The sequence below is a fragment of the Heteronotia binoei genome, chromosome 19 (genome assembly GCF_032191835.1).
Source record: "Heteronotia binoei isolate CCM8104 ecotype False Entrance Well chromosome 19, APGP_CSIRO_Hbin_v1, whole genome shotgun sequence".
Lineage (NCBI taxonomy): Eukaryota > Metazoa > Chordata > Lepidosauria > Squamata > Gekkonidae > Heteronotia > Heteronotia binoei.
In genome coordinates, this window is record NC_083241.1 from 29,057,096 (window position 1) to 29,069,716 (window position 12,621).

The following is a 12,621-nucleotide window of genomic DNA, read 5'->3' on the forward strand; positions in this document are numbered from 1 at the left end:
GTGATCCTCTGCCGTAAAGGAGAACCACTCTATCTTTGGGCCTCTGCTTCAAGTGGCAAAAAGCTAGAATCTGCCCTTGGTATTACAATATTGTTATTGCCCTTATTCAGCATCTGGGATGGTTATCAAGTCCTCCTAGCCTGAGAAGCGCTCAGCTCAGCCTGCCCGGTACCTAGCACACCTCAGAAAGTTTGGTCTGGCACAGACATAATGCTGCTGAGCGTTTAACCATGAATAAGATCATGAGGAACAGGCTCCAGGCTCCTCTACTTCCTCCTCTCTCTGGAGGGCTCCCCCTTCCTTTCCCAGTGTTAACCAAGATTTCATATTATGTTTGCACCGAAACAAACCTCGGTTAATGGAAGTCAAGTTTTTTCATCAGACAACTGAGGAAATTGGGTTGATGTGGGCATGTAGGGGAACCTGGTTGATGTCCATCATGTTTTGTATCAGTACACCTGTGTTGAAAACCCAGGGCTTTAATGCTGAGAAGGAAGCAGAGAGGCAGAAAGCTGTGTTCCCATCAGATCTTTTCATTGTGGTCAAGAGAGCGTTACGCTTCCATCGGGACCTTTCACTCAGGGTCCCCCAATATATTTCAGCCTGTGGCCACCTTTGGAATTCTGACACAAGGGTGGTGGTTGCCACGAAATGGATGCCACAGGAGGCAGAGCCTTTTACAAGATGGCTGCTGCAGGAAGAGGAGCCTGCTGGAAAATGTCAGAAAGGCTATGCATAACTCTAATAGTAATGCCACAACATTTTAGATAGAAGCTGTGATGAATGCCATTAAAAATGAACATATTTTAACGTGTTAAAATATTGTCTTCAGCCACACAGTGAAGATCCGTGCACAGCAGGGACAGCTTAAGAACATAAGAACATAAGAGAAGCCATATTAGATCAGGCCAATGGCCCATCCAGTCCAACACTCTGTGTCACACAGTAGCATTTTTTTTTAATACACACACACACACACACACACACACACACACTGTGGCTAATAGCCACTGATGGACCTCTGCTCCATATTTTTATCTAAACCCCTCTTGAAGGTGGCTATGCTTGTGGCCGCCGCCACTTCCTGTGGCAGTGAATTCCACATGTTAATCACCCTTTGGGTGAAGAAGTACTTCCTTTTATCCGTTTTAACCTGTCTGCTCAGCAATTTCATCAAATGCCCACGAGTTCTTGTATTGTGAGGAAGGGAGAAAAGTACTTCTTTCTCTACTTTCTCCATCCCATGCATTATCTTGTAAACCTCTATCATGTCACCCCGCAGTTGACGTTTCTCCAAGCTAAAGAGTCCCAAGCATTTCAACCTTTCTTCATAGGGAAAGTGTTCCAGAAGTGTTCTGCCAAAGCAATCAGAAGCCCTACTGGCAAAACCCCAATCTCGCTCCACCAACTTTCCAAAAACACTTAGCGGTTGCCAGGAAAGAGGTTGATAGGCACTGTGGCGCCCGTGGGCACCATGTTAGGGACTCATGCTCTAACCCCTTTCATGATTGAAAAATGTATGGAATTGATTTTATTGAATATTCTGTTTCTTAATATTCTGTGTGGGGGTTTTAACTGTTGTTAGCCGTCCTAAGCCTGTTAGGGGAGAGCGGGATTTGATTAAATAAATAAATTTGGTTCAAAGCAGGCCCGTAGCCAGAAAATTCCAGTTGGGGCCCACGGGAAAGAATTTTGGATGGAGGGCCCCCCTCTGGCAGCCCCCCTCTCTCTGCCACCACTTCCCCCCCATGGCTCTGGCGGCCCCACCCCCCTCCGCATGGCACCCGCCCACCCACTCATGCACCAACGAGGCAAAAAAGTAAAGAGCGGGCTCCTGGGGTTCTTGCAAGGTGGCCCCCCACTGATTATGTGATCACCGGGAAAAGCCGCACGGAAGCCTGCAGTGTCTACGCCTGCTTTCCGGCGCGATCAGCAAGTTCAGCACTGCCTGCCCCAGCGCGGAACTTGCTGATCGCGCCAGAAAGCCGGCGTAGACACCGCCAGCTTCCACGCAGCTTTTCCCGGCGATCACGTGATCAGCGGAGGCTGGCTTACAAGACCCCCAGGAGCCCGCTCTTTATTTTTTGCCCCGTTCATGCGTGAGTGGGCGAGAGGGAGGAAGGGGGAGATACCGCGCAGAGGGGGGAGAAAAGCCGTGAGCCGTGGGGAGAAAAGTGGCGGCAGAGAGAGTGGGGGCCGGGAAAAGCAGGGGCCATAAAGGTCCGAGGGGGGGTTGGGTGGGGGACCGTGCCCCACCGCCCCTCTCTGTGGCTACGGGGCTGGTTCAAAGTACTAGAGAGTGACTTGTCTTACTGTTGTCCCAGGACCAGACACTGCGTTATGGTGGGAGGGGAAGGTTATGAGACTGGGTGCCCTGAAGGTTTTATGAGTGAATATCCTGCCATCACATTCGGCCTGCGAGCTGATGGCCTGTTCGAGGCCTCATCGCTTTCTGCAGCCAGTGACTCGCACCCTGTGCTTTCTGCAGGAGGTGATCGTCCCTGAAGTGAAGTGGAGGAAGGGGTCCCCAACATCACTGTCGCTGGCCCTCCCAGATGCAGGCTTCCAGTGCATCCACCGGGCTTCCGCCAGCAGCCTCAGCAAGGAGAGTTCGTGCAACTCGGAGGAGCCTCTGGTGTCAGGTATGGGGCAGTGAGAAGAAGATGAGTTGGCTTTATACCCCACCCTTCGCTACCTGAAGGAGTCTCAGAGCGGATTGCAGTCTCCTTTCCCTTCCTCTCCCCATAACAGATACCCTGGGAGGTAGGTGGGGGCTGAGAGAGCTCTGAGAGAACTGCTCTTGAGAAAGCAGCTCTGAGAAAACTTGTGACTGACCCAAGGTCACCCAGCTGGCTGCATGTGGAGGACGGGGGAATCAAACCCGATTCTCCAGATCAGAGTCTGCTGCTCTTAACCATACACCAAACTGGCAAGAGAGGGGCCATGGCTCAGTGGCAGAGCACCTGATTGGCATGCAGAAGGTCCCAGGTTCAATCCCTGGCATCTCCAGTTAAAAATAAACCAGACAGCAGGTGATGTGAAAGACCCTCTGCCTGAGACCCCGGAGAGCTGCTGCCAGTCTGAGTAGACCAGGGGGCGTCAAACTCATTCGTTATGGGGGCCAGATCTGACATAAATGTGACCTTGTCGGGCTGGGCCCTGTGTGTCGTAAAATGTAATGCCAGGTAGGGCAGATATAAACTTTGTAAAGAACACAAACACACTCAGCCTAATCCACCTCACTGGCTGGTTGAGCCTCAGCCAACAAAAGGAAGAGAGGTTTGGCTCAGTAGCTCTACTGTGCAACTGAAAGAGCCTGGCAAAGCAAGCTCTCCTTCCCTCACTTCCTCCCCAAGGGAGGAGCTTTGCTCTGTTGCTCCTGTGGGACTGAGCAAGCCTGGCAAAGCAAGTTGCAGTGCAGAAGGAAGCATGAGAGGGAGAAGAAAGCAGATGACAGTGAGTTGCTCGCGGGCCTGATAGGAGCCCTCCAGGGGCCTGATTTAGCCCCCGGGCAGCATGTTTGACACCTCTGGAGTAGACAAAGGTCTGCTTCAATGTAAGGCGGCTTCATGTGTATTAACATGTACATGTAGAACCAGGACGATTAGAGCCTTTGGCTGGGATCTGTTCTATGGCGCCTGCATGCATTTGCTCTGGCTGACTACTCTTGACAGTGTTTTCAGGCTGTGTGGTTTTCCTTCAGGCTGCTGAACAGCTGTGCCAACAGCAGTGCAGATTGTTTGGCCCTACCAGGGACATCCACCCGGTTCCCGTCAAGTCAAACTGACTCCATAATTCCAGCTGGCGCATCACATACCTCCTGACAACCTCCTTGCATCTGATATGCACGCAGATGGTCATAATCTCTGCTTGGACTTTGTGGGCACAGGCAGTTTTGCATTAAGCCGAAGAAGACCTGCGGGAGGAATGATCCGTCTGTCGCAGATGGATTCAGTTTTATCTGTTGGCACAAGCGCTCGGTGTAACAAAATGGAAGGGAAATAACTACCGTTGAGCGTTTTTTTGTAAAATTTGGCATTTATTCCTATGGTCGGTGCACCTCCGGTATGATAAACAGCATTTTCTTTGCAGAAAAGTTTTTATGGAGCTTTGTTTCCACGAGAGGGGTTCCCAAGCGTAAACAGTTTTCCTGCCTGATTGGCCAAAACTGGATTCTAGTTGACACCAGGGTCAAAATATCCAACCATATGTTCCAAAGGTTTTGAGGTTTTTACAGCCAGCTAAGCAGCTCCCTACCCCTGGGGAGAGATGTCACTCATTCTTGGAGGCTCTCCTCACCAACATAAATCCACTGGTCAGTTTTACGCGGGCTTAAGTCTGGGCGGTTTTTCATTGTCAATCTGGCAAGCTGTCACAGTTTTTTTTTGGTGCTTTTTTAAAATCACCTCGCCTTTTCCTCCAGAAAGGCTCAGGGCAGTGTATGCGGATCTCCTCCCCACCCTTTTCTCCTTACGGTTTGGTGTCGTGTTTATCTGGGAGAACCGGGTTTGATTCCCCACTCCTCCACTTGCAGCTGCTGGAATGGCCTTGGGTCAGCCATAGCTCTGGCAGAGGTTGTCCTTGAAAGGGCAGCTGCTGAGAGAGCCCTCTCAGCCCCACCCACCTCTCAGGGTGTCTGTCATGGGGGAAGAAGGTAAAGGAGATTGTGAGCCGCTCTGAGACTCTGAAATTTGGCGTAGAGAGCAGGGTATAAATTCAATATCATCATCATCATCATCATCATCATCATCATCATCATCATCACCATCGTCACCCTCACCACTTTCTTCTTCTTCTGCTTCTTCTTCCTCTTGCTCTTCCTCCTCCTGTGAGGCAGATTAGGCTGAGAGTGACTGATCCACAATCACTTGGCAAGTCCCAGGGGGCTATCCAGGTCACCCAGCCACAGCTCCTGCTTTGTTTATTTAGCAGATTTATGTTCCGCCCTACCCTGCAAGCGGGCTCTGGGTGAATTACAAAGCTTTCTGCAGCAGAAGCACAGAGGAACAGCTTTAATGTTAAAGTGTTTATTATTTAACCTTATACAATATACAGGACAACAGTTACAAAAACAATATAATCTTTATACTTATTTATTTTATTTACTTTCGATTTATATCCCGCCCATTCCAAACAGACTCAGGGCGGCTGAGTCCAGTCAAGTACAGCTCTCTCTTTTTAATAAGACAAACTAAAACAATGCAAACCATTTTGAATAACTCAACTGAGCTTGCACATTCTTCCATAGCTGTTCTTTTGTCTTTAACAATTTCGAATATTCAGTAAAAGACACAAACGCCCTATATATTTTTAAGGCAGTTTGCAGTGTTCTTTTTGATCAGATTGGATATATTCAAAAAAAGGGGTACCGCTGTCCTAAGAGATGATTCATCCTCGGAGGAACCTCTGAATGCACGATTTGCACGGCCGTCTTATCCAATACAATCACGTCCAAAACCATTGTTTCAGTGTTGGATTTTTCGTTGATTTCCAGTTTTGTGCAATCAAGATTTTGGCAGCCATCAAAAAGTAAATATGTTGTTTCCGTGGTTTCATCAAAAGCTCTTTGCTTGTGCCGCAGGGCTGGGTAAGCAGGAATGGGTCAGACTTAAAGCAGAGCCCGCTCGAATGTAGCAGACGTCTAGCTGCTCAGTTCCAGCAGTGGGATCGAGTTTTTCCACTCTAGGGCTGGGGAGTGCCTCCTTGCCAAGTTAAACAACTGCTGTGGTCTTTTTCCCCCCAGTCAATACGTACAGTTTTGTTCATATCGATGTAATAAAACACCCCGAGGAAGTATTAACTGTTTGCTGCAAGAAGGGCGTGTTCCAACAAGGACATTTTGAAATGTTGACAGATCCGTTTCGATTGTGTTTAACATTCCAGTCTTGTGTAAATAAGGAGAGGGCCAGCCTGGGTGTGAAGTTTGGACCGGGACCATGGAAGGACTCGTCAAACTCTGACTCAGCCACAAAGCTCATCGGGTGCCTTTGGGCTGGACACGGTCACTCCGTGCAGCCTGCCTTGCAAGATTGTTGTGATGACCTAATGGAGGAGGGACCCGTGGGGAGACCGACAAATTCTGGCCCGAAATAAAGGACACAGTCTGATGCAATGCGCCTCCCTTTTGAAGCTGCCTTACACTGAATCAGACCTTCAGTCCCTCAGAATGGTGTCTGCCAGGGCTGGATTAACAAATAGACCAAATAGGCACCTGCCTATGGGCCCCCGTGCCTTTAGGGGCTCCGGGCCGGCTCCCACCCTCCAGTTTTCCCCCTGCTTGCAGCCCTCCCAGCCTTCACGCGCAGCCAGCAACTGAGCCGCTCTTTGCCAGACTTGCCTGGTGCGGCTGCTGCTGGTATCATCGCCAAGTTTGCCTCTCTCTGCCTCTCCCCTGCAGCTTTGTCAAAGGGGCTTTGGGGAAGGTGCCTGCAAGCTGCAGCAGGGGCCGCAGGTGGCGTGGTGGCCGCTCTGACTCTGAGATAATTTGCGAGGGGGGCAGCCATGGTTTTGACTGCCTAGGGGCCTGCACAGGGTTTAATCCAGCCCTGGACTGTCTGCTCAGCCTGGAAGCTGCCCTCCAGGGTCTTTCCAGGGGCATAGCCAGGATTTCTTTTTTTAAAAAATTCATGACATTGTTAAAAACATCACAATATGCAAATCACAATAACAAAAATGATTTTAAAAAACATATTTAAAACTATAATTTATCCTATAACACTATATTCACAGCTAGGTTTTTTTAATCTTCCTTACAGATCAGTTCCTTCCCAGCAAAAATGTCTCTTATGGTGCCCTTGGGAAACTGGGAATTTACGTAACGAGTCCTATTTCAATCTCTTCTCGAGATGAATGTTTCAAACATTTAAAAACACACAAAAAAAACCCTCTATAACTTTCGTTTTCTGAAAGACAGATCCTGCCAGGGTTATTTTTTTTTTGCTTGTGGGGCTTTTTTAAAAATTTGGGGGGTACTCGGATTTTTTAAAAAGGTCCCTTGACCTAAAAAATACAAGGCCAACAGGGCAGGCCTTCCTGCTTCTTGCAACCAGTGGGCTGGCAGAGACATGGAGACACACCCTCTGCCTCTTAAGAACATAAGAGAAGCCATGTTGGATCAGGCCAATGGCCATCCAGGCCAACACTCTGTGTCACACAGTGGCCAATACACACACACACACACACACACATATATATATATACACACACACATACATACATACTGTGGCTATCCACTGATGGACCTCTGCTCCATATTTTTATCCAATCCCCTCTTGAAGCTGGCTGTGCTTGTAGCTGCCACCACCTCCTGTGGCAGTGAATTCCACATGTTAAACACCCTTTGGGTGAAGAAGGACTTCCTTCTATCCGTTTTAACCTGACTGCTCAGCAATTTCATTGAGTGTCCAGGAGTTCTTGTATTGTGAGAAAGGGAGAAAAGTACTTCTTTCTCTACTTACAAGAACTCGTGGGCATTCAATGAAATTGCTGAGCAGTTTTGCTCTCCCTTTTTGCTTGGCTGACTCAGTGGGACCTGAGTTAGAGGGTGGGGGTAACTGAGAGGTCGGGGTGGGGGACCCGGAAGGCCCACCTGTAGCTATGGGCCTGGGTCTTTCACATCCCCCACTGCTGGGTCCTTTTTAGCTGGGGATGCTGGGAATTGAACCTGAGACCTTCTGCTTGCAAAGCAGAGGCTCTTGCACTGAGCCACAGCCCTTCACTCCTTTTCTCTTACTGTACTAGTCAACTTACTACTGAGACGTGCATGTTTTACCCAATCTGTGACTGGGGAGGCTTTATAACCTAGGGTGACTCTCAAGGCTCTTTCGATCCATGCCGGGCTGAAATGTGAAGATGCTCTCTGGCAAGAAACAAACTTTCCAGGGTACAAAACATTCTTCTCTTTCCAGTTCCATTCATCCCTCTTGCCAGTGCTCTGGGCCTGCGATACATAAATCTTTTCTCTCTCTGCTTTTGTTCCAGAGAGTGCAATAAACACTGAAGAGGAGGACCTGGAGGCAGAGCAAAGCTGCAAGGCCGAGTTGAAGCCTTCCGACTACCAGTTGCTGAAAGTCTTCATTGTGTTGTGAGTCGGGAGTCCAGCTGGGGAGGCAGGCGTGGCGAATGGGCCATCTCAGGGCCAAAGTTGGCGGTCTCCAGCAACAGTTTTGGCTGCGTTGTGGCTAGAAAACAAAACCGGGGCATGTTGTTCTCAAGGGAGAGGTACCAGGGTCCATGCCTACTGGCTTGGCTGCTGCCAGCAAGAAACAGCTTGAGGTTCGGGATGGAGCTTGGATGTGGACCGAGCTTGGATGTGGAGCTTGGATGTGGAGATAGAGCACTGAGACAGAAATGTTATTGCATCCAGGCCTCAGATTCAGCAAGAGCTCACAGGAGCACAGCTCCTGAACCTTTCTGAGGGTTCCCCCTCTTCCTCTTTCCCGGATTAGGAGAGCAGGCAGCCAGCCAGCCACCAGAGGCTTTGCCACACCCCCAGCAGCCCTCATTAACCCCTGGAGAAGCCCATGCCACCCTTTCTCCACTTCTGATGTGATTTTGGGCAGCAGGTGGCTTGCTGGCTTTTTGACTTAGGGGGGTCAGCCCAGGAGAGCCCCTGGTGAGCGAGGCCTGCTTGGGCCCAATCAGACCTCGCTCACCCAGGGCTCTCCTTTCTTGCATCGGGTTGCATTTGGCTGGGGAGGGTGGCATATGCTAATGAGCTCTGCCACCTTTTTTTCTACAAAATGACATCTGATGGCATCCCCTTCATTGTGCTGGAGCATGTGCAGAAAGCTCTAGCATGCCGGTCCTTTCTGAGTGTGCCTGGCATGGATGGCTGCAGTCCTTTCCCAGAGATTTGGTGGGATGCGGGGTGTTCTGCACTGAAACCTTTTGGGGTTGGAACCATGCCAGCAGCATCCTTCTCTATTCCATGGTCTTAGGCCTGCCTCATGGTCTCTCCTCCTGCTGCAGCTGTGATGCAGCAGCCTTCCTGGGAGCAAATCTTTCGTTCATTTGCTGATTCCATCTTGGGCAAGCAATAATAGATCCTACCAGGGGTCATTTTGTAGAAAAATAGGTAGTGGAGTTCATTAGCATAACTCATTAGCATATGCTGCCCCCCCTCCCCCCCGCTGAAAGCAACCCGATGCAAGAATGATGAACAAGGCCTGTTTGGGCTGGCTAGTCAGCCCAAGCAGGCCTCACTCACCTGGGCCTCTCCTTGACCGCCACCCCCCTGTCAAAAGGCCACCTGCTGCCCAAAGTCACATCAGAAGTGTAGAAAGGGTGGCGTGGGCTTCTCCAGGGGTTAATGAGGGCTGCTGGGGGTGTGGCAAAGCCCCTGCTGGCTGGCTGGCTGCCCGCTCTCCTAATCCAGGGATTGTTATGCAGCTGCACCTGCTATTCAACGGACAAGGAAGGTGGGGAGGAGGAGGGGGGCCCTGTCAGAAAGGTTCAGGAGCTGTGCTCCTGTGAGCTCCTGCTGAATCTGAGGCCTGGATCTTACCCTGTGATGATCAGATGCAAAGGAGGATAATAATGCTGCTCAGGAGCCACTCCCCCCCCACCATTTGTCGTGTGGAGTTCCATGGGAGAAAAGGTTCTAAATAACAATGAGGGCATCAAATGAAGCTGATTGTCTGTCGCTTCAGGACAAATGCAGGGAAGTGCTTCTTTGCACAGAGCACGATTAAGAATGTGGCATTTGCTTCCAGGGGGTGTGGGGATGGCCACAGGAACAGACAGCTTTCAAAGGGGGCCAGAGAGATTCATGGAGGAGAGGTCTGGCAACAGCTCTCAGCCAAGGTTACGGAGGAGAACCTCCACGTTCAGAGGCACTAAACGTCTGAGTCCCAGAGCCTCTCTGCCCTGTGGCTGGCCCTCCAGAGCAACTGGTTGGCCACTATGAGAGACAGGAAGTTGTACTAGATGGACCACTGGTCTGATCCAGCAGGGCTCTTCTAATGTTATGTTCTTAAGTCCCCTTCCTGCTGCTGTTCTCTGTGTCCAAGGGTCATGATAGGAAGAAACTGACCCAAAGTGTCAGTCAACAGCTGCACCTAAGACCACAGACACTTGCAATGAATACCTGCACCTAGGGGTGGAATTTTAGCAGGAGCTCCTTCGCATATTAGGCCACACGCCCCTGACGTAGCCAATCCTCCAAGAACTTACAAGGCTCTTTTTTACAAGGCTCCTTTTTGTAAGCTCTTGGAGGATTGGCTTCATCAGGGGCGTGTGGCTTAATATGCGAGGGAGCTCCTGCTAGAATTCCGCCCCTGCCTGCACCTAAGACTGTAAACTGATTGGACTCCATTTCTGAAGCAGAGACTGTTATGGTCAGTGGAAGGCATCTGCTGGATTCTCTAGTCTGATGCTGGGAAATTACTCTCCTTCCTCCTATCCCCACCAGGTTTGTGTGCGTGCGTGTGTTTTAAACTGACTGCTTGACTTCGATCTAAACACCATCTTTCTGGCTTTACTTCCAGGATCTGCCTCCTGGTGGTGTCTTCCTCCTACCTGGCCTTCCGCATCTTCCGCCTGGAACAGCAGCTCTGCTCTTTGAATCGGGACTATCTCTCCCGCGTGCCCCGCAGGTAGGGAGGCTCTGAGAACAGGGGAGTCTGTGGTGCTCGTTGCACAGACGCTGAGATCGGTGTTCCCTCTAAGCTGAGCATGTGAGCAGCTGCTCAGGAACCCAGGAAGCCCCACCCAGCAGCAATCTGGAGCCAGGCAGGGTCTTGCACTGCCCATGGCCCATTGAAAGATGACAGTGGTTGGATCCTGCTCAGAATGTGAACTCCCCCACTCAGTAGGGAAAAAAAGACTTAGAGGGAACGCTGACTGAGATGCCTGTTTGTTTCAGAAGGAGGCAATGCAGGCCAAGAAGCCTGCGTCATTAACGGTGTTGCATCAGTGACCTGCCTGTTCCTATGAACCTGCTTTAATCTATCTCGCTCACGCAGGTCTTTTTTTGTAGCAGGAGCTCCTTTGCATATTAGGCCACACAGCCCTGATGTAGCCAGTCCTCCTGGAGCTTACAGGAAGCCCTGGGCTAAGAGCTCTGTAAGCTCTTGGAGGATTGGCTACACCAGGGGTGTGTGGCCTAATATGCAAAGGAGCCCCTGCTATAAAAAAAAAGCCCTGTAGCTCAGTATTGTCGTCTTGTGACTGGCAGTAGCTCTCTGGGGTCTCAGGCAGAGAAGGGCCTTTCCCAAGTTCTGCTGCCTGAGATTCTTTAAGTAGAGGTGCCAGTGCTTTGTCCAGCACCTCCCACACAAAAGTGTGGGTTCTGCCGCTGAACCACAGCCCTTCCCTTTTTCCTCATGTTATCACCTGGAATTGATATTTAGTAGGGACAAGGCATGGTTTGAGGAGAGTCCTTTTTGGATTCCCCCCTCCCTCAAGTCGTGCCTGACTAACAGCGACCGTGGGAGGTTTTCAAGGCATTTAGAGGGGGTTTGCCACTGCCGGCCTCTGCATGGTGACTGTGGTGTTCCTTGGGGGCTCCCGTTGCAAATACTGACCAGAGCTGTGCCTGCTTAGCTTCCCAGATCTGATGAGATCAGGCCAGGCTGGACCATGTGGATCTGGGCCCCCTTTTAGATTAGAATGTGCTGAAGTCTGCTAGTGGAAGAAATGGGGCCTGTTCCTGTAGGAAGGTACTTAATTTGCAAGGGGGAATTCTGCTTCTGAATGTATTGTCCTTTCACGCATCCAGGCGGGACAATATTCATCATCAGCCTTTATTGGCATTAAAGAAATCAGAATAAAAGGATTACCAAGGTATACAGAATAAAAATTACCCGTAAAATACAAAAAAGTACAGTTAAAATCTTAAAATATTGAGGGCCAAGGTAATTTCCCAAATTTTATTGGTAAGCTATTGACTCCTCCTTCTTTTCCCCCTTTGTAAAAAAAAAAAGATGTAGGGGAGCCCGCATTTCAGACCACATTGAAGTGAAGGGTTCCCGGAGCAGAGAGGATTGAAATGAAAGATTCCCAGACCAGTGTTGGGAAGTCAGATTTCCCCCTGGGATTGTCCTGAATCCTGCTAACTTTGAGCCTCCTTCTCCCTTTCCAGGTGACTGTGGTTTCATGAGGGGTGGCGATGAAGGAAAGAGGACCTTGGGGTTCACATTCTTGTCCAGCCCAACTAGCTAACCCAGCTGCAGAGGATACAGGGCAAGGGGATGTCCTTGTCCGCATCACTCCCGCACCACAGCACTCCGTTTCCAGCAGTCAAACTTAGAAGAGACTCTGTCTGAGTCCCCACCCCTTCGCCCGTGATGCCAACTCAGCAGCAACTTCTTCCAGATAGCAGCGGTGCTTGCAGTTAATTGTTGCCAAGAGCTGGGCTGTCCGGGGATGGGTGAGCCCTAGTTCCATCCTTCAAGGCCTTTTCCGCTACTGAAGTCGTGGGAGCAGCTCGCGTTCTGGAGCAGAACGTACCGCGTTTCTTTTCAGTTTGCTCACAGCTATTCCCGAGCAGCATCTTCCTGGGACCTGGCTGCAGAAGCCTGAAAGAAAAACGGTTCTTACAAGCAAAACTGTCTCGTGGCTGGCGCCCAGGCATACTTGACTCCAATCCCTGGGCAGGAGCTGCATTCTCTTCTAGGGGCC

At 50.2% G+C, this 12,621-nt stretch overlaps 1 protein-coding gene across 2 annotated transcripts in view; it reads left to right on the top strand.

Moving 5' to 3' along the window:
* GRAMD2A (GRAM domain containing 2A) overlaps positions 1 to 12,251 on the top strand; it is an 83,752-nt gene extending 71,501 nt beyond the window's left edge. The window contains exons 9-12 of one of the 2 annotated variants that reach the window (XM_060260055.1): positions 2,489 to 2,642; positions 7,981 to 8,083; positions 10,488 to 10,595; positions 12,083 to 12,251. In XM_060260055.1, the coding sequence (XP_060116038.1) occupies positions 2,489 to 2,642; positions 7,981 to 8,083; positions 10,488 to 10,595; positions 12,083 to 12,086 (369 nt within the window). In that variant the 3' untranslated portion in view covers positions 12,087 to 12,251. Of the gene's footprint in view, positions 1 to 2,488; positions 2,643 to 7,980; positions 8,084 to 10,487; positions 10,600 to 12,082 lie in introns of those variants that run through there. The other variant, XM_060260056.1, reaches the window with a different exon arrangement.
* Positions 12,252 to 12,621: the final 370 nt, after the last annotated feature.